The sequence below is a fragment of the Cebus imitator genome, unplaced genomic scaffold (genome assembly GCF_001604975.1).
Source record: "Cebus imitator isolate Cc_AM_T3 unplaced genomic scaffold, Cebus_imitator-1.0 Scaffold8, whole genome shotgun sequence".
In the NCBI taxonomy this organism is placed as follows: domain Eukaryota; kingdom Metazoa; phylum Chordata; class Mammalia; order Primates; family Cebidae; genus Cebus; species Cebus imitator.
This window is the reverse complement of record NW_016107323.1, coordinates 7,672,898-7,694,741: the sequence shown is the minus strand read 5'-3', so window position 1 is coordinate 7,694,741 and position 21,844 is coordinate 7,672,898. Positions and strand designations below refer to the sequence as shown.

Here is a 21,844-nt window from a genome sequence, read left to right as displayed (position 1 = left end):
TCCCATTTTCTTTTCTTTAGAGACAAGGTCTCGCTCTGTCACCCAGGCTGGAGTGCAGTTACATGATCACAGCTCACTGCAACCCTGACATTCTGGGCTCAAGCGATCCTCCTGCCTCAGCCTCCTGAGTAGTTGGGACTATAGGTGAACATCACCATGCATGGTTAATTTTTGGATTTTTTGTAGAGATGGGATCTCACTCTGTGGCCCAGGCTGGTCTTGAACTCCTGAACTCAGTGAGCCTCCCTCCTTAGCCTCCCAAGGTGCTGGGATCGTGGCACAAGGTGAAAGGCACTTCCCACATGGAGGCAGGAGCAACTGTACCCAGCCAAAAGTTTTAAATAAAGGAAAGTGTCAGGGTTCTGAGACCCCTTGCCCAGTGTCAGTGACTCACTAGAAGGACCCATGGGACTCACATGCAGATGCGCTCCTGGCTTAGACTAACCGCCACAAAAGGATTGACATTAAGATCGTCAGTAAAGGGAAAATGCGCACAGGGTGAAGTTCAGAAGAAACCTGACGCAAGCTTCCAGAGCCCTCTCCTGGGCTGGGGGCAGGGGTCCTAGGGGTCACACTTAATTCCTCCAGCAGGGAGTTGTGACAAGATGTGTTAAGTCTTCAAGAGCAGAGCAACTCCTTAGAGACCCAGTGCCCAGAGTTTTCACTGGGGCTGGGCACAGAGGCACCCTCCGCCTGGCACTTAGAAAAGTTCCAGACTCTCCAAAGGAAAGCAGGAGTTCAGCACAAACCATGCTGTTTCCACAAGCAGTCTGGGCACAGTGAGCTGCTCTTAGCAGGGAATAGTGGGAATTTTCCAGAAGTCCACGTTCCCAGATGCCAGTGGAGGCCAGGCAGGCCTGTCTGAGGAGGGCAGCGTGGGGCCTGCTGGACTGGCCCCTTTCTGTACAGGGAGTGGCGTGATCATGCTTGGAAGGATGCTCCCCTGCAGCTGATAGAGAATGCGGCGGGGAAGGAGAGAGCAGAGAGGAGCTGTGACAGCCTCCAAGTGAGATGGGGGTTGGCCAGGGTGATGGCAAAGTGTAGGGGAAGTAGGTGGCAGATCAGGGATCATTTAGTTGCTGAAATGCACCAGGCTTCATGCTGGTTAGGGCTATAAGGGAGGGGAATTGAAGCTAGGACTGGGGACAACTGCCGTGGCCCTGCTTGGGTGGCATTAAGACCCGGGACCAGGAAGCAGCACACCCAGGTACAAGTCTTCGGACTGTCCACTGACAGACAGTGGTTACCACGTTGCAGGCCTCAGTTTACTCCTCTGCTAAGGAGGAAAGACTGCGTCTCAGAACCTTGATTCCCCGCTATTTATTTATTTATCTAGAGACAGAGTCTTGCTCTGTTGTCCTGACTGGAGTGCAGTGGTGTGATGTTGGCTAATTGCAACCTCCGCCTCCCAGGTTCAAGTGATGATTACACCTCCGCCTCCCGAGTAGCTGGAATTGTAGGCACGTACCACCACCACCACACCCAGCTAACTTTCATATTTTTAGTAGAGATGGGGTTTCACCATGTTGGCCAGGCTGGTCTTGAACTCCTGGGCTCAAGTGACCCACTTGCCTCGGCCTCCCAAAGTGCTGAGATTACAGGCATGAGCCACCGCACCCAGTCCCATCTCTTAAAATGTCATTTTAGTTGCTTAAAAAAAAATCTTTTGTGTCTTTTTTTTCTTCATGTCTGCAGAGGAAAGAACAATCTGGAGGACTTGAGTTCCTGTGCTGGCTTTATCACTTACGGTTCTATGGGGGTTTTTGTTTTGTTTGTTTTTGTTTTTTTGAGATGGAGTCTCACTCCGTTGCCCAGGCTGGAGTACAGTGGCATGATCTCAGCTCACTGCAACCTCTGCCTCCCGAGTTCAAGCAATTTCCCTGCCTCAGCCTCCCGAGTAGCTGGGACTACAGGCATGCACTACTAGCATACCTGGCTGATTTTTGTATTTTTAGTAGAGACGGGGTTTCACCATGTTGGCCAGGCTGGTCTTGAACTCCTGACCTCAGGTGATCCACCAACCTTGGCCTCCCAAAGCACTGGGATAACAGGTATGAGCCACAGCACCCAGCCTTATATTTGCTTTTTAACAACCATATATGAACATATATTTGGCATAATAAAATAGCAAACAGTTATATATTAGGTTGAATCATAGGAAATTGTCAACTTCTTCTGGTTTTTATCTACAAAGATGGCATTTCTTAAGTCCTCTTTTATATCAGGAAAGTTTTCTTGAATTATATCTTTGTTCTAGTCTGTTAAACTCGTTTCCTTATTCAGAGATTCCAGTCATGTGTATGTTGGTTTCTCTTCCCACCTCCACTAAATACTTTATTAACCACTTAGCTCCCTGCAGGCTGGATCTCCCTCCAAAAATGGCAGTTTCTTAAGGTCAAACCTTGTATTAGTTTGTTTTCACACTGCTGATAAAGACATACCCAAGACTGGGAAGAAAAAGAGGTTTAATTGGACTTACAGTTCCACATGGCTGGGAGGCCTCAGAATCATGGTGCAAGGCAAAAGACACTTCTTACATGGAGGCAACAAGAGAAAATTAGAAGCAAAAGCAGAAGCCCCTGATAAACCCTTCAGATCTCATGAGACTTATTCACTATCACGAGAATAGCACAGGAAAGATTGGCCCCCATGATTTAATTACCTCCCCCGGGTCCCTCTCACAACATGTGGGAATCCTAGGAGATACAATTCAAGTTGAGATTTGGGTGGGGACACAGCCAAACCATATCATTCTGCCCCGACCCCTTCAAATCACACGTCCTCACATTTCAAAACCAATTTTGCCTTCCCAACAGTCCCCCAAAGTCTTAGCTTATTTCAGCATTAACCCAAAAATCCACAGTCCAAAGTCATCTGAGACAAGGCAAGTAAGTCTCTTCTACCTATGAGCCAGTAAAAATCAAAATCAAGCTAGTTGCTTCCTAGATACAATGGGATACAGGTATTGGGTAAATACAGCTTTTCCAAATGAGAGAAATTGGCCAAAACAAAAGGGTTACAGGGCCCATGCAAGTCTGAAATCCAGCGGGGCAGTCAAATTCTAAAGCTCCAAAATGATCATCTTTGACTCCATGTCTCACATCCAGGTCAGGCTGATGCAAGAGATAGGTTCCCATAGTCTTGGTCAGCTCTGCCTCTGTGTCTTTGCAGCTTATAACCCACCTCCTGGCTGCTTTCATGGGCTAGCATTGAGTGTCAAAGGCTTTCCAGGCACACAGTTCAAGCTGTCCGTAGATCTACCATTCTGGGGTCGGGAGGACTGTGGCCCTCTTCTCACAACTCTACTTGGTGGTGCCCAGTAGGGACTCTGTATGGGGGCTCCCACCCTACATTTCCTTTCTGCACTGCCCTAGCAGAGGTTCTGCATGAGGGCCCCACCTCTGCAGCAAACTTTTGCCTGGGCATCCAGGTGCTTCCATACATTTTCTGAAATCTAAGCAGAAGTTCCCAAACTTCAATTCTTGACTTCCAACACCACATGGAAGCTGCCAAAGTTTGGGGCTTCCACCCTCTGAAGCCACAGCCTGAGCTGTATGTTGGCCCCTTTCAGCCACAGCTGGAGCAGTTAGGACACAGGGCATTAAGTCCCTAGGCCCATGAAACCACTTTTTCCTCCTGTGCCTCTGGGCCTGTGATGGGAGGGGCCACCGTGAAGGTCTCTGACATAGCCTGGAGACATTTTCCCCAAGGTCTTGGGGATTAACATTGGGCTCTTTGATTCTTATGCAAATTTCTGTAGCCAGCTTGAATTTTTCCCCAGAAAATGCATTTTTCTTTACTATCACATTATCAGGCTGCAGATTTTCAAAATTTTTATGTTTTACTTCCCTTATGCAATTGAATGCTTTTAACACCAGCCATTGGATGCTTTGCTGCTTAGAAATTTCTTCCACCAGATACCCTAAATCATCTTTCCCAAGTTCAAAGCTCCACAAATCTCTGTGGCAGGGGCAAAATGCTGCCAACTCTTTGCTAAAACATATCAAAAGTCACCTTTTCTCTAGTTTCCAACAAGTTCCTCATCTCCATCTGAGACCACCTCAGCCTGGATCTTATTGTCCAGATGCTATCAGCATTTTGGCCAAAGCCATTCAACAAGTGTCTAGGAAGTTCCGCACTTTCCCACCTTCTCCTGTCTTCTTCTGTTCCAGCCTCTGCCTGACACCAAGTTCCAAAGTTGCTTCCACATTTTCAGGTACCTGAATTCTGGGAGATACAATTCAAGTTGAGATTTGGGTGGGGACACAGCCAAACCATATGAAACCTATTAGAAAAAAATAGAAAGTTTCACCCTCCAACCCGGTCCCTCTCTCTTCCTGGGAGTTGGGATTGATTTTGTCCGTTTTCCCATAACCGTAGATCAAGGAGCCCTTTCCCTGTGGGTGCATGAGTTTACAGGCCTGCCGCACAGTGGCGTGGTGCTGTGGTGTGGGCCTTCTTCCACGGTGTCCTAGGCAACAGACTGTGAGGTGGTTTCCAGTTTTGGGCTATTGAAGCAGGACTGGAGCAAGCACCTGTGTGCATGTGGGAATGTCTTGTCAAGTCAAACAATAAGGACATTTTAAATGTTGATAGAAACTAAGGCAGCCATGGTGGCATGCACCTGTAATCCTAGCTACTTGGGAGGCTGAGGCAGGAGGATTGCTTGAGCCCAGGAGTTTGAGGCTGCACTCCAGCCTGAACAACAAAATGAGACCCCACCTCAGAAAATAAAATAAAATAAAAATTTGATATAAATTGGTTTAGGGCCAATCCTCTCTTATCCCCAAGCCTGGCGCATGAGAGAGTCTCAAATATTTTTTCAAAAGGTGAAAGGAACTGCCCTGTTACCCTCCTAGGAAGGGCACACCCATTACATGCCCATCAGCTGGCATAGGAGTGCCCACCTCCCTCTGCCTCTCTCACCCTGCTACAGTATGTGGCATGGTGTGACTTCAGGCAAGTGGTCTCTCTTCCCAGGCTTCAGTTTCCCCTTCTGCAGAATGGAGAGACTGCGCCTACCCAGCCTGCCTACTTCTTAGAAGCAGTAAAAGCATCAAGCGAGAGCAGGTGGTGTGACCAGTGAGCTCTGAGCATGAGGAGCCACTTTTGCTGGGATTGGCTGCAGAATCGGGCTTTCCCCAAGTGGTTTTGGATCACTTGAGGTCAGGAGTTCGAGGCCAGCTTGGCCAACATGGCAAAACCCTGTCTCTACTAAAAATACAAAAATTGGCTGGGCGGCTCAAGGAGAGTTCGGCTTTCTCCTTGAGGCCGGGACAAATGTGTGGTCTAGAAAGATAAAGAGAAAGACAGCACCTGTCCTATGAACCATCCTGGCTCGCTCGGGCACAAACCCTCTGTCCTGGTTTCCTGTGGCTGCTGTAACAAATTACTACAAACTGGGGGTTGAGGGCGGGGGTGTCAACCACAGACACTCACCGGTTCCGGAAACCAGAAAGCCAAAATCAAGGTGTTGGCAGGATTGGCCCCTGGAGGCTTTGGGATGGGGAGATCTGTCCCAGGCCTCCGTCCCAGCCTCCGGTGTTGCTGGCAGTCTTTGGCTTGTGGACATATCACTCTGACCTCTGTGACTTTCACGTGACCTTACCTTCTGCATGTTCTTTTCTCTTTTTTTTTCAAGACCAAGTCTCAATTTGTCCCCCAGGCTGGAGTACAATGGCGCGATCTTGGCTCACTGCAGCCTCCTCCTCCCAGGTTCAAGTGATTCTCCTGCCTCAGCCTCCCAAGTAGCTGGGATTACAGGCACTTGCCACATTCTGGCCTCATTTCTGAGTTTGGTTTTGTTTAGTTTCGGGTCTCACTGTGTCACCCAGGCTGGAGTGCACTGGCATGATCTTGGCTCACTGCAGCCTCTCTGGTTCAAGCGATTCTTCTGCCTCAGCCTCCTGAGTAGCTGGGATTACAGGCGCCTACCACCATGCCCGGCTAATTTTTGTATTTTTAGTAGAGACAGGGTTTCACCATGTTTAGCCAGGCTGGTCTCAAACTCCCGACCTCAGGTGATCTGCCCGCCTCAGCCTCCGAAAGTGCTGGGATTACAGATATGAGCCACCATGCCCGGCCAATTTTTGTATTTTTAGTAGAGACAGGGTTGTACCATGTTGGCCAAGCCGATCTGAAGCCCCTGACCTCACGTGATCCACCTGCCTTGGCCTCCAAAAATGCTGGGATTACAGGCGTGAGCCATCACTCCCAGCCCCTTTTCTCTTTTCATAAGGATACCCCTTTTCTCTCTTTATAAGGACAACTTCATCTTAAGATCTTTGGTTACATCTGCAAAGACCTGCATTCCAAATAAGGTCACATTCTAAGGTTCCAGGGGACAGGAATTAGAGGGGGTGCACAATTCCACCCACTCTGCCCTCTGAGCAAGTGGCTGTCCAGTTGCTGGCTGCCTGGCTTTCTGTGAACTGTGTATTCTAGAACATAGTCTCCAGGTCATGGAGCTCAGCAGCAGATTCTGCTTTTCCAGTTCCCCACAATGTGTGACCTTGGACAAGTCCCCCCTCACCCGGATGGCCTTAACCTGAGAGGGTTGTTAGGAGCTGAAATGCGGTAGCGTGTGGAAGGAAGTTAGCAGCACGCTAAGATGACAGGAGCCCCGATCGAATAAGCAACTGTAGTAATACATGTTGCTGCCACCGTGTCTTGGAGTTTGGGGATGAGGTTGGTAGTTAATATGCAAATCAAGTCCCCAAAAATAGCTCTGGGAGGGAACAGGGAAATGGAAACTGAAGGGACATCATGCCATGGGAATTGGGAGTCGGCTGACTTTCTTAAAAAGTACCTTTTTCTGCTATTGTTGGATAACCATGAACTAGGGACTTTCCCCCTCCCACAGATGGCAGCTTCTGAGCCTATAAAAATAGGCATCCACAAAAACGCTTTTTTCTCCTTCACTTCTAGGCCTGTCTTTTTCACTTTCCCCTTCTCCCCCAGGTGGTAGTTTTTCTGTGTAATACCTATAAGAGAGAGGTCAGCAATGTTCAACTTGCAGGGGCAGTGCCTGAGATTTTGTAAATTCATTTATTAAGCATTTCTTTGTTTTTCTTTCTCTCTCTTTTTTTTTTTTTTTTGATATGGAATCTCACCCTGTCACCCAGGCTGGCTGGAGTGCAGTGGTGCGATCTCAGCTCACTGCAGCCTCAGCCTCCCGGGTAGCTGGGATTACAGGCACACGCCACCATGCCCGGCTAATTTTTGTATTTTTAGTAAAGATAGGGTTTCACCACATTGGCCAGGCTGGTCTCAAACTCCTGACCTCAGGTGATTGTTGAAAACGCACGCTTTGAATGAAGAGACCCCCTCCAAACAGGCTTTGTGTAAACAACATGGCTGTTAATTCACCTGGGTGCAGGTGGGCCAAGGCCGAAGAGGGTGTTAACAAAGAACAGTGGGATAGGAGTTGGTTTCGTAGGTTTAGGGTGGGCAGTGTGGAAAGTTACAGAGTAAGATCAGTTACAGTGCTGAGGGTAGGGGCAAGGAGTATACATTACCATAAGTTTAATTAAAATGGTGGGTGGGATAAGAGGAGTTAAGATGGCGGGGGGGGGATATCTTATGTCCAGGGAAGCTCCGGGGATCACACATAATGGCAAACACAGGCAGGGTGGAGGGTGATCAGCTGAGGCAGGCAGGACTTTAGACTTTCTGGGTTCAGGCTTGCACATGGAGGCCTGACTGATTCACCTGCCTCAGCCTCCCAAAGTGCTGGGATTACAGGCATGAGCCACCACGCCCAGCCTATTTTCCATTTCTTGAGTCTCTCCCTGTGACTGAGGAAGAATCTCTGCCCTCCCAGCATTCACAGCCAAGTGTGGTGGGGATGGTGTCTCAGTGGTTGTTAAGAGGGTATGATGTACATCCCAACCGGGGTGGGGGACAATTAAGGAAGGCCTCCCAAGGAAGGTAAAATCTAGGTGTACGACCTGGAAGATAGATGGGAAGGGGACACGCGAAGTCCTGGAAGCAAGAAAGTGTGGTCCGCGCTAGAACTGCAAGTTTGAGTGTGGCAGGGGCAGGAATGAGGCTGCGGGGGAGACCAGGGCCCAGAGAAGCCAAGAGAGCTGGGACTTGATCCCGAAGGCAGTCGTGGGTGTGGGGGCTGCTGCACAGCAGGAAAGGAGTCAGGTTGGCATTGGAGAAGGAGGACCCTGTCCGCAGAGTGGAGGGAGCGTCAGGGTAGGTCCTGGTGACGGGGAGGGGACGATGGAGGGCCAGCTGGGTTCAGGAAGTGACATTGATGGGGCGTGAGGGAGAGGGAGGAGCCAAGGACTGCTTTCTGTTCTTAGCCTGGGCAGCCAGGTGGATGTGACAGCATGCCCTAGGGGATGTGGAAGGAGGAGTGGATTTGGGGAAAAAGGTAAGAAATCAGTTCAATTTGGGTCACAGCAAACCAAGCAGGATCTTGAACATCAGACTGGAGTCTTTAATTTGAACGTGAACAGCACTGAGAACACAGGTATGCTAAGACCCCCAAAGAGAGAGAGTCACCAGCCCGAGGACAGGGTCAGGACTCCTGGCATGGGGCAGGGACATGGTACAGGAGGCTGAGGAGGGCCGCCAGAGATAGGAGGAGAAGCAGGGGGCAAAATTGCCAAGCAGAGCAGAACAGCATCAAAGAGTGTGGGACAGTCAGGTAGGCTGGAGTCATGGTCACAGGCTTTGATATGGAAAGGTGACCTCAGAGGAGCATCAGGATACAGTGGGAACCACAGGGATTCTTGCACAGGAGATGGAGCTGTGGGGGTGTCCTGCATCAGCAACTTCACCTATAGACTTTTGGGGCTATAAGTGACAGAAACACAGCTCATTGTCCCTTAAGCCACAAAGTGGCTGTATCAGTTCATGTAACTTAACAGTCTGAGGGTTGCAGAGGCAGGCAGTGGGCAGAGAAATGAAATATCTAAGGATGGCGATAAGGCTGGAGGAGAGGAGTTTGGGGGTTTGTTTTCCTTTTTTGAGACCCACTTTGTAGCCCAGGCTGGAGTGCAGTGACGTGATCTCAGCTCACTGTAACCTCTGGTTCAAGCAATTCTCATGCCTCAGCCTCCCGAGTAGCTGGGATTACAGGTGCCTGCCACCATGCATGGCTATTTCTTGTGTTTTTAGTAGAGATGGGGTTTCGCCATGTTGGCCAGGCTGGTCTTGAACTCCTGACCTCAAGTGATCCGCCCATCTTGGCCTCCCAAAGTGCTGGGATTGCAGGTGCGAGCCACGAGGCTCAGACAAGTTTTTGTTGTTAAGGGATAATCATAGCTGGCACTTCCAGAGCTGGGGGCTACTCCAAGCCAGGCACCAAGGAAGGTGCTCTGTGCACCATGCTGACTCAGTCTTTCCACACATGCCAGAAGCCTGGGGTGCATGGGGAAGCTGCTGAGGCCACCACATTCTCATGATCAACCCTATCTTTGCCCTTTTCTGGAACTTTTCTGCTTCTGGCATGACAGACTCTTGACTGAAAACCAGAAATGTTTTCTGCTCTGCTGAGTGCCCTAGATATTTTCATCCCAAATTACTAAAAGTTGCTTCTTCACTGGTTGCAAGGTTTCAGAAAGAAAAATTTCCTCTTCTATAAAATATAAATGCTGTTTTTGCAAAGTACCTTGAGGTTCCCACCCCGCTGAGAAAGAGGACAGGCTGCTCTTGTCTGCCAGGTGAGTTGTTTCCAAAGGAAAGTATGGGGTCGGGCAGGGCGGCTCATGCCTGTAATCCCAGCACTTTGGGAGGCCAAGGCAGGTCGATCACTTGAGTCCAGGAGTTTGCGACTAGCCTAGGCAACATAGCAAAACGCTGCCTCTACAAAAGAATACAAAAAATTAGCTGAATGTGATGGTGTGTGCCTGTAGTTCCAGCTACTCAGAAGGCTTTTGTGGGAGGATCACTTAATCCCGGGAGGTCAAGGCTATAGAGACCTCCAGCCTGGGTGACAGAGCAAGACCCTGTCTCAAAAAAGGGAATTATGGCCGGTGGCTGCCTGGAGAGCTTCAGTATACCCTTGGCCCTGGCGAGCCCTGGGAGTCCAGAGATGTTTGGTCCAACTGAGACAAGCCCAGAGCCCAGCACAGGAGATGGGGTACCAGCGCTCCCAGCCAACAGGTACATGATGGGCTTCTGCTGAAGTTGAGGTGTCACACGAGACTCTGGGGACAGACTCTGCCTTCATGCAGGGTAAATGCTAGTGAGGAGGAAGACGGACTAAATAAATGGCTGCACAAGCAGTTTCTAGTTAGATCTAGGACAAGGGCTCTTGAAGGAAAAGTGCGAGGAGAGGTTATACATGGGAGGGGAGCTGATTTAGATTTTAGGGGTCAGGGAGGGCCTCTTTGAGGAAGTGACATTTTAGCTGAAGTTTCAAGCATAAGTAAGAGTGAGCCAAGCTCGGAGTGGGAAGAAGAGCATTCCGGGTTGAGGGAACAGCCCACGTGATGGCTCGGTGTGGAGCATCAGAGGGAGGGAAGGGTGGCTGGAATGTGACGAGGAAGCTGTGGGAAGGAGAGATGCCAGTCCCCGGAGGGCCATGCACTGCAGGTGCACACACGTTAGACTACTAGCTGTGGTCCCTGGGTCTCTGTTTGTTTTTCCTTTCAGCTTTTTTCTCTCTCTGTGTTTCCAGTTGATGTTTTCTATTGCCCTGTCTTTAAGAGTTCACTGATCTTTTATTTGGTAGTATGTTATCAGCTGTTAAGCCCATCCAGTGTTTTTTTCATTTCTTATATGTACTTTTCAGTTCTAGAATATCCATCTGGATCTTTTTTGTAGCTACCATTTCTCTATTGAGATTCTTATTTCTTCCCTCATCAAGTTCATGTTTTCCTTGAAATCTTTGAATATATTTTTAATATCTGTTTTCAAGTCTTTGTTGGCCAGTTCCATTATCTCTGACCATTTTGAGTCTTCTATTAGCTGATTTTTCTATTAGTTGTGGGCCACATTTTTTAGCTTTATCTGTCTATTAATTTTTACCGTATGCTAGACAGTATGCATCTACGATGTTGACTTTGTGGTGTTGTCTTTCTAACAGAGTATTAAGTTTTGTTCCAACAGACAGTTAATTTACCTAGGGATCACCTTGTTCTTTTCAGGGCTTTTAAAATTTGTTTTATTTTATTTTAAAACAAAGTCTTGCTCTTGTCCCCCAGGCTGGAGTGCAATGGCATGATCTCGGCTCACTGCAACCTCTGCCTGCCAGGTTCAAGTGATCCTCCTGCTTCAGCCTCCCAAGTAGCTGGGCGTAGAGGTGCCTACCACCACACCTGGCTAATTTTTGTATTTTTAGTAAAGACGGGGTTCTGCCATGTTGGCCAGGCTGGTCAAGGCTTCTTCTTAAGCTTTGTTGGGATGAGTGCAATGTGGTCCTTCCTGTAAGGCTAGATTAGGTCTCCTTATAAGGCATGATTTTTCTGGGATCCCTGCTGAATGCTTAGGTGTCCAATGAGGTCTCTCTACTCTGCCTGTTGAGAGCTCACATATCTCCCAACCCTGTCCTTTGTAATCTCTGGTAGTTGTTCAGATCACAGCACCCCAAGGGTTTTTTTTTCCTGAAAGCTGTATTTTTCCCTGCCTCATGAAATCTTGTTTCACACACATGACGTTTAGGACTGAACCAAAGTCCATATTTTTGGATCTCCTCCTCTGCGTAGCTTTTCTATTTCTGATACATTGCCATGCAGATTCCTGAGGGGAGGGAGATAGCTCTGAACCATAGTCTTTGCCTTCACAGTCCAGCAAGTACCTTCAGGCACAAAGCTAGGGTGCTTGTGGGATTTGCCTCATTCATTTCTCTAAGGGATCACAGTAAATTTCACATATTTTATCCAGTTTTATAATTCGTCATGTCAAGAGGGATAATCTGCTACTAGTTACTCTATAGTGTAGTAAGGCTAGAAGCAGAAATCTCATTCTTGTGTATGTTTACACTATTTTATACATTCCAAAATAATATATAATATTTTCCATATATTTAACATTTTTACTTAAGTTGTATGGCATTGGTCATATTCTTCCATATCTTTCCTTTATAATCAACATTTTTTAGGAGCTACCCACATTGCTAGATTCATTGTTGCTTAACAAACATTTCAGTATTTTTGAGTGTCTATTAAGTGCAAGGCACTGTTCTAGGTGCTGGGTGTACTTAAATGTAAGCCAGGCACAGTGCCATGTACCTGTAATCCCAGCTACTCGGGAAGCTGAGGCAGAAGTGTTGCTTTAGCCCAGGAGTTCAAGACCAGCCTGGGCAACATAGCAAGACCACATCGCTAAAAAAAAATTTTGTTTTAATTACCAGGCATGGTATAGTGTGCCATAGTACAAACTACCTGGGAGATTGAGGCAGGAGGATTGCTTGAGTCCAGGAATTCAAGACTGCAGTGACCTATGATCACACTCCTGTGTCTAGCCTGGGTGACAGAGTGAAATCCTGTCTCTTAAAAAAAAAAAAAAAAAAAATGAAAGAAAAGAAAATTAAATGTAAGGTCTTCCTCTAAGGTATTCACTGGCCAAAAGAAACTAGCAAGAGGCTGGGCGCAGTGGCTCACGCCTGTAATCCCAGCACTTTGGGAGGCCGAAGTGGGCGGATCACGAGGTCAAGAGATCAACACCATCCTGGCCAACATGGTGAAACCCCGTCTCTACTAAAAATACAAAAAATTAGCTGGGCGTGGTGGCACGCGCCTATAGTCCCAGCTACTCGGGAGGCTGAGGCAGGAGAATTGCTTGAACCCGGGAGGCGGAGGTTGCAGTGAGCCTAGGTCTCGCCATTGCATTCCAGCCTGGCTCCCGGCGACAGAGCGAGACTCTGTTCTCCAAAAAAGAAAAAAAAGGAAAAAAAAAAGAAACTAGCAAGAAACAACCACTGGTAGGAGGTAGCGGGAAAACCAGGAGACTGCGGCATTCCAGAAGCCAATGAAGGAAGTGTTTGAAGAAAGGAGTGGTCTACTGTGTCCCATGCTGCCAAGTAGGTACTCACAGGCATCACCAGTGACCTACTGAGATGCAGTTAATTCATTTTAACAGCTGTGTAGTGTCCCCTCACATGAACAGAGAATATTCATTTCTCTGTCTCCCACATTTAGGTGAATTATTATTTTTTTCTTTTTTGAGACAGAGTCTCACTCTGTTGCCCAGGCTGAAGAACATGGCTCACTGCAGCCTGGACCTCCCAAGCTCAAGCAATCCTCCTGCCTCAGCCACCCAAGTAGCTGGGACTACAGGTGTGTGTAACCATGCCTGGCTAATTTTTTTTGTTTTTGTGGAGACAGGGTCTTGCCATGTTGCCCAAGCTGGTCTCAGCTCCTGGACTCAAGAAATCCTCCCACCTCAGCCTCCCAAAGTGTGGGGATTACAGATGTGAGCCACACTTGGCCAACTAGGTGAATATTTGCATGAACATTCTTAAACATGTCACCTGTTTGAGCACATGTGTCCAAGTTCTCTTTGGATGTAGGGATGGAATCACTAGATCATTCAGAAAGATATACACAACTTCAACTTGACAAGACCATGCCAAATTGCTTCCCAAAATGATGGTGCTGGTACCTATGTCTATCTTCAGTATTCGAGAGACCCCGCTGCTTCCCACCCTCACCAATATTTGATGTTGTAGACTTTAAGACTCTTGTCAACCTGAGGAGTGAAAAGTTGTGTGGTTGTTACTTGACCCTGCGTTTTTCTGAGTATTAGTGGGGATGAGCATCTTGGCTATCTGGGTTTTCTCTTACACAAGCTGCCTATTGACAGCCACTGCCCAGTTTCCCATGGAGTTTCTCCTCAATCTTTTTGATTTATAAGATTTCTTTGTATATTCTGGATACTAAGTCTTTGTCTATCAAATACATCGCAAATATCCCAGTCTGTGGTGTGTCTTCTAACTTTGTAGGGGTGTGTGTGTGTGTGTGTGTGTGTGTGTGTGTGTCATAGTAAAGCTTTTAGTTTCGATGGAGTCAAATCTATTTTGTGTTTGTTTTTGTGTTGTTCATTTTTGGTGGGGGGGTCTCTGTTGCCCAGGCTGGAGTGCAGTGGCATGATCTTGGCTCACTGCAACCTCCACCTCCCAGCTTCAAGCAATTCTGGGGCCTCAGCCTCCTGAATAGTTGGGATTACATGCATGTGCCATCATGCCCAGCTAATTTTTATATTTTTTGTAGAGATGGGGTCTCACCATGTTGGCCAGGCTGGTCTCAAACTCCTGATCTCAAGCAATCCACCTGCCTCAGCCCAGGGATGAGTGCTGGGATTACAGGTGTGAGCCACCGTGCCCAACTTATTTTGTGGTGTTTTCTGTTATTTAAGCAATCTTTCCCTATCCTAAGCTCATGAAGTTACTTGCCTATATTTTGTTCTAAGACTTTTTAAGTTGTTCCTTTTTTAATATACTTTACACAGTAATGTTAGTGCATCTGAAATGTATTTTATGTGTGGGGCAAGGTGGGGATTGGATTTTTTTTTTCCTATTGAGAAAGCTAGGCGTCCCAGCCTCCCCAGCCTTTCTTTCCCATGGATCTGGACTGCCACCCCCTCTCCTCAAGCCTCCCACAAGGACATTGGGCTCTCTCTTCCTGTTCCAAGAGTCATGTAGCCTGCTTTTGCACTCATACCTATGCATATTAATTATTTAAATGTATGTAAAATTTGGTTCCTGGTAGGGCAAGTTGAGCAAAATGGAGAGAGGGCACAGGGATATTTGCTTTTGCTTTAAACTGCTGTCCACGGAAATAGCACTGGCTGAACTTGGAAAATGTCCACCTGCCACGTGCCTGTCCAGTCTGACGTGTGGCGTGATGGGTGGGGATCTCGCGACTTCTCTGTGAAACTCTGTGTACTTTTACTTTTGGCTTCCCCTCCCCACGCCCTGCCCACAGTCCCTTCCGGTTTCTGGGTTGTGACGTCTCTGAACCTTGGGGCGGTCCTTCCAATATTCAAGCATGGGCCCATGGGGGGTGTTCTGGAACGGGCTGCAGTACTGATTCCGTTGGTTACTGCCAAGCAGACCACGGTGACAGGCCTGCTGGGGGCTAGAGTTTCCTGTTACCTCACAGACACTGAGACCCTGGATTCCAAAAATAAAAGCACGAGAAACCACCGTGACCTCATGGTCTCTGCTCACAGGGGGCTCTGAGCACCCGGGGCTGTCTTCACCCGTGGTGGCCTGGCCCGGCCTGGGCCATGTGGGCTCTGAGTGGTCCAGAGGGCCCCAGGGCCACCTGGCTGAAGCTCTTGCTCTCTGTTCCTGCCCTCTAGGCAGTCACCCGCAGGGCCAAGGTGGCTCCCGCCAAGAGGATGAGCAAGCTCTTAAGGCACTTCACGGTCGTGGGGGACGACTACCAGGCCTGGAACATCAACTACAAGAAATGGGAGAATGAAGAGGACGAGGAGGAGGAAGAGCAGCCGCCACCCACACCAGCCTCAGGCGAGGAAGGCAGAGCTGCAGCCCCTGACACTGCCCCCGGCCCCGCGCCCAGGACCCCCCTTGACTTCAGGGGCACGTTGAGGAAACTGTTCAGCTCCCACAGGTTTCAGGTAGGTGGGGCCGGAGTCCGGGAGGCCCAGGGCTGGTTGGAGAGCTCTCAGAATGTGAGGCGGGCAGCAGGGCTGAGCCCATCTTGGCCCCTGCCTCATTCATTTTACAAGTGTTTTCCCAGCACCTAGCATGTGCCAGGCACCCTGTACCATGCTGGGCATGCGGTAGGCAGATTCTGAGTTGTCAGGGAGCAAAGAACCATGATCCAAAAGTAAAAGGTCCACTAATGGATGAGTATTAAACCAAATGTGTTCGGTCCGTACAGTAGAATATGATGCCAACATTAAAGGCAAAGAAGTGACCCATGGCACAATGTGGATGAACCTTGAAAACATGGTGCTGAGGGAAAGAAGCCAGACTAAAAGGCCAGAGTGTAAGATTCCATTGATACGAAATGTCTAGAACAGGCAAATCCACAGATACAGGAGGCAGATTGGCTGCTGCCACAGGTGGGAATGTTTCCATTCGAGGTGATGAAAATGTTCTGGAATTCTAGTGGCGATGATTGCACAACCTTGTGAATGGACGGAATGCCACTGAACTTTACACCAGCTTTAAAAATGGTAAATTTTACGTTATGCAAATTTTACCACACACAAAAAAAGTAAATAAAGGGTAGATAATGGAGACAGAAAAAATACCCGTTCACTCTGTGAAACTCAGTGCCAGAGGCTCCCCTGCCTCACAGAGACGCATCGCACTGGGGCCTCGGTCTCTCTGGTGGAGTGATGCCCAGAACACCTGCCTGTCCTGGCCTTAACCCACTGCTGGCCTCCAGATGTGATTACAGGGAGAAAGCCGAGCAGGGCGGTCCTTACAGATGAGCAAAGGTAACTGAACTTTCTATGGGGTTTAAGTGATTCTCCTGCCTCAGCCTCCCGAGTAGCTGGGATTACAGGCGCCCGCCACCATGCCTGGCTAATTTTTGTATTTTTGGTAGAGACGGAGTTTCACCATATTTACCAGGCTGATCTTAAACTCCTGACCTCAAGTGATCCGCTTGTCTCAGCCTCCCAAAGTGCTGGGATTACAGGCTGAGCCACCATGCCTAGCCATGGCCTGCCATTTAAAAGGGCTTTTTTTTTTTTTTTTTTTTTTAAGAGATCTTGCTATGTTCCCCAGGCTGGTCTCTAATTCCTGGTCTCAAGCAATCCTCCCATCTTGGCGTCCCAAAGTGCTGGGATTACAGGCGTGAGCCACCATACCCAGATGGACATTTCTGATTTTGAAGGACAAAAGCAGGCAGAGACTGGTCAGCCCTCTCTGGACCCCATCCCCATCCCCAAGGTTGCAGAGCCTGTGTCTGAGTGACTGGAAGCACATTCAAGTCCTGGAAGGGCACAGGCCTGGGGATGACAGGGAAGCACACAATTCTCAAAGGCTGGCATTTGGGGGATGCTGCTGCAGATGGCCCCAACCAAAATAGACCTGTCCCTCCTTAAAGCCTGTCCCCCTTCGGGAAGCAGAGAGATGCAGCCCTTGTCTCTTCCATCACTGACTTTATTCCAGGGTAAAAGAGAGAAAAACTATTTTGGTCTTTTTTTTCCCCGCTCTTGTGTGGCTGAAAGCAGAGAAGCAAGCCAGCTGCCATGCCAGAGCGCCCGGAGGCCCAGCTCCTCTGTGGCTGTGACGGGAAAGGAAACGTGGTATTAAGTTGTTGGGGTTGAAATCCCAAACCCTCAATTTCAGGAGCAGAAGGAAGGAACCAGCTTCCTTGCAGCTGTAAGGGGAGCCCTGGGCCACCTCCTCAAGATGTCCCCATCCTGCCTGGGCTTAGGGTTGGGGGCTGGCCCCTGAGCCAGGACCCCCAGAGACATTCCTGGTGGGGAGAAAGACAAATCCCTGTCACAAAGTGAGTGGAGGGGTTTATCCACCCACCCAACAGTCACTTATTGAGCACCAGTCATGTACAGTTGACAAATGTGGCAGACACATTTTTGCCCTTACAGAGAATTTGGCAGGCTGCAGAGAGGCAGGAATGACAGGAGCAATAACCGAAACACGCTGATTACAATTGGAGAGAAGCCTTCCGCGGGGAGGAGAGAGGCTCTGAGAAGTCCTGGGGGTAGGGGGACCTGATCAGCGACTGGAGTTGGAGGAGGCGACACCTGCATGCCAAGCAGGAGTGAGCCCCATGGATGGGTGGTGGGGGGACCTTCCAGGTAGAGGGGCTTTGGTTGCCAAAGGCCTGCAGCATTGGAGGAATTGAGAAGGATACACGTGGCTCGGGTGTGGATGTCGCCAGCAGGCACTTAGCAAGAGAAGAGGCCAGGGAAGGTCATCCATGGGCCATGGGCTGCCTTCTAAGGCTCTAAGTGCATGAGTTGGGGATCAGATTTGTAGAGTGACTTGGTGGCAGCAGCAAGGCCACACCGGAGTAGGCGAGAAGGCTCAGGGTTGTGGTCTCTGCAGGTAGGATTGGCAGGAAGGTCCTGGGATCCCTTACTTGGGTGGTTTGAGATGGCCAAGGTGCTTAATATATCAAAAGTTAACTGCAGTCCCTTCTCAGATGGGACAGCACAACCCAGGGCGAGAATATGGGGTGATTCAGAGCCCAAGGAAGCCATGAATGGGCAGGACAGAGTCGAGCGAAGGGAAGACGGTCCTGGGGGTCCGGGAGCTTCGCTTTCATTCCCATGCACTGCAGGCCAACCCTGTGCTAAACGCTCTTCACATTTCACTCATGTCATGCTCCCCTTGTCGCTCTGGGGTAGACCCTATTTTCCCCAAGAGGACGCTGAAGCTTCCAGCATTGAGAGATGTGCCCAAGGTCCAGGTAGATGAGGGAGCTGGGAGCTGAGCCCAGGACTGGCCACCCCACGGCATGGACCCTGCAGTCTTTGCCAGGGTGAGGATTTGGAATGAAGCAGCTTCTCTGAATTCTCAGCATTTTTCTTTGTGACCTGGTTCCCCTCAGAAGCAGCACTGCCTGTGAACTGGCAGATTCAGTGCCCCAGGGACGAGTTTTCACAGAGGCCAGGGTTGGTATCTGGGCATCGTAGTTTTGTGACCTTGGGTTGGTCTCTCATTTTTCTTTTGTGTTGTTTCTTTTTTTAAATTGAGGTGAGATTCACAAAACAATCAATTTTAAGTGAATGACTCCATGGAATTTATTTAATACATTCACAATGTTGTACAAGTCACCACTATCTACTTCCAGAGCATTTTCTTTTCTTTTTTTTTTTTTTTAAGACAAGAGTTTTGCTCTTGTTGCCCAAGCTGGAGTGCAACGGCGTGATCTTAGCTCACTGCAACCTCCACCTCCTGGGTTCAAGAGATTCTCCTGCCTCAGCCTTCCAAGTAACTCGGATTACAGGCATGTGCCACCATACCTGGCTAATTTATTTGTATTTTTGGTAGAAGTGGTGTTTCACCATGTTAGCCAGGCTGGTCTCGAACTCCTGGCCTCACGTAATTTGCCTGCCTCAGCTTCCCAAGGTGCCGGGATTACAGGTGTGAGACACCATACCTGGCCCCACAGCATTTTCAAATGGAAACTTGGTACCCATCAGCAGTCATGCAGCCATTCCCCATTACCCCTCCCCCAGCCCTAGGCCACCATGAACTTGCATTCTGTCCCTCTGGATTTGCCATTTCTGGACATTGCATATAGATGGGATCACATAGTGTGTGATCTTTTCTGTCTGCCTTCTTTCACTAAGTATGACAATTTCATCGTAGCATGGGTCAGAACCTCATCCTTTTCATGGCTGAATATCAGGTCTGTCCCTTGTAGCTCTGTGGCTTGGTTTTACATCACATGAGCTCTCAGATCCCTTTAGTTCCAAAATAAATCCAAGGAAAAACAACAAAAACCCCACTAGAGGCTTGCACCTTTATTAAGCTTGCTGAATTTGGATATGTGTGAAAACTTCATTACAAAGCAATGTGCCATGCAATTTTCACAATAAACCACGTCATCAAATACTTTAATTACTGAAATAATTACCTACAGGCTGAAAGGATGAAAGGATTAGTAGTCTGTTCTTGCAGAGACCTGAACTTCTTTAATTTTAACCTGAAACTGCAGAAACTACCAAAATAATGGCATATTAATTTTCAGAGGCCAGAATCTATTGATCTGAGAGCGTGAGAGGCTAAACCCAGGGGGAGGACAGTGAGGATATGGAATTTCCAAGGGAAGAGAGGGGTCACTCGAGGTCCTTTGGGGCTCCTCCCACTGCTGAATTTCCACTGCCACCATGGTATCCCCAATGCTGATCACCTCCACCCTGCTATCAGTGCCCTTGCCAACATCATCATCAGCTGTCACTGTGACTGCCATCACTGCCAGCTGCTTCCCATAGCCACCATCAGTTCTCTGTCAGCCCATCACAAAGCCCAAGAGGCTGTCTTTCCCATAGCAGCTCTCCTCAATTCTCCAGGACACCCAGGACTCCTCTCCCCTTCACCCTCTTCACCCACTGTGAGCACACGTGAGCTGGGGCAGGCATCTCACATCTCTGGGCACAAGCTGGTTTGTGAGCACAGCAGCTGTCCCTATAGCCGAATGGCCTGCAGTAGGCAGTCCCCAAGGTCCCTTCCAGGAGTCAGACTGCTGAGGTGGGACCGTGTTATTTATTGAGCATCTGTTCTATGAGCACCCCAGCAACAGCAGTCCCCAGGAATAAAAAAATACAAATTTGGCTGGGCACGGTGGCTCACGCCTGTAATCCCAGTACTTTGGGAGGCCAAGGTGGGTGGATAACCTGAGGTCAGGAGTTCAAGACCAGCCTGGCCAACATGCTCAACATGTTTAGTGAAACGCTGTCTCTGCTAAAAATACAAAACTTATTTTGGTGGTGGTACGTGCCTGTAATCCCAGCTACTGGGGAGGCTGAGGCATGAGAACTGCTTGAACCCAGGAGGCAGAAGTTGCAGTAAGCCGAGATCATGCCACGGTATTCCAGCCTGGGTGACAGAGCAAGACTCTGCCTCAACAACAAAAAAAAGTAAGAAAAATACAAATTAAAAAAATGATTATTTGTTGCATCTAGACATGGGCAGTTTGGCTTGAGAGGTGGTATTTCAGAAATAGTGACCAAGGGTCAGAAAATGAGCCAAAGATGTTCTGGGAAGGCAGGGAAGGGGGTCACCGCCTGGAGGCAGAGCCGGCTGGGAGGGTGGCAGAAAGGAGGCTGGCGGCTTCTCCCGAAGAGGAGCTGGCCCTGCACAGCCTCCATCCTAACAGGGGGGTAAAAGGGAGGGGCAGCTCTGGAGAGCTGTGGTCATGGTCTCCCATCCTTTATGGCTTTGCCCAGCAGTTTCACCCATGTGCTTCCAAGCCAGCTCTTAATGATGGGAAGAGGGAGGGCCTCCATGTGGGTCTCACAGTCTCTGGTGCCTTCCCTCATCTGCAGGTCATCATCATCTGCTTAGTGGTTCTGGACGCCCTCCTGGTGCTTGCTGAGCTCATCCTGGACCTGACGATCACCCAGCCTCACAAGAATAACAATGCCACCAGGGTGGCGACTGGCCATTCTTCTGTGGTCTTTCAGGTATGTTTTGCTTATGTTTATATGCACAGAAGGGGTGCAGAATGGGGCAGCTGACACACCGCTTGGAGTAGCAAGGTCTGTGGTGGTTTAATAGGTGTTTTCATCTTCCTTTCCAGATTATGGATAAGCATTTACTACAAGCAGGAAACCTTGTTTCACATGATGGCTGGAATCCTGGGCAATGCTAGGCTAGTGAGCTGGAGCGTGTGGGGTGGATCCACTCTGCCATCTCTGGGGCAGGAGGGGCATTTCTCCTGTCTTCCGTTGATGGTCTGCATGGTACCCATGCTGGGTCATCAGAGGATGTGTTGTTTATTCATTGATTCAGTTACTGAGCCCATCCCAGACGTTCACCCAAGGGGTGGTGGACACACCCTGCCTCGGTGCCAAGGGAGGAGATCAGGATAATTAAAAGCATCTCTGGGGCTAGGCGCTGTGGCTCACGCCTGTAATCCCAGCTCTTAGGGAGGTAGAAGTGGGAGGACAGCTTGAGCCCAGGAGTTTGAGACCTGCCTGGGCAATATAGCGAGATCCCGTTTTCAACAACAACAACAAAAAAAATGCATCTCTGGCCAGGCATGTTGGCTCATACCTGTAATCCCTGCACTTTGGGAGGCCAAGTCGGGTGGATCACCTGAGGTCAGGGGTTCGAGTCTAGCCTAGCCAATGTGATGAAACGCCATCTCTACTAAAAACACAAATAATAGCTGGGTATAATGGCGCATGCCTGTAATCCCAACTACTCAGGTGGCTGAGGCAGGAGAATTGCTTGAACCCAGGAGGCAGAGTTGCAGTGAGCCGATAG

At 49.0% G+C, this 21,844-nt stretch overlaps 1 protein-coding gene across 4 annotated transcripts in view; it reads left to right on the top strand.

Annotated features, from left to right (window-relative positions):
• Nucleotides 1-21,844, top strand: part of HVCN1 (hydrogen voltage gated channel 1) — a 41,605-nt gene that overhangs the window by 11,135 nt on the left and 8,626 nt on the right. For 2 of the 4 annotated variants that reach the window (XM_017542209.2, XM_037743422.1), the window contains exons 4-5: nucleotides 15,262-15,540; nucleotides 20,902-21,006. In XM_017542209.2, the coding sequence (XP_017397698.1) occupies nucleotides 15,262-15,540; nucleotides 20,902-21,006 (384 nt within the window). Of the gene's footprint in view, nucleotides 1-15,261; nucleotides 15,541-20,901; nucleotides 21,040-21,844 lie in introns of all 4 variants that reach the window. The other 2 variants (XM_037743425.1, XM_037743421.1) reach the window with 1 other exon arrangement.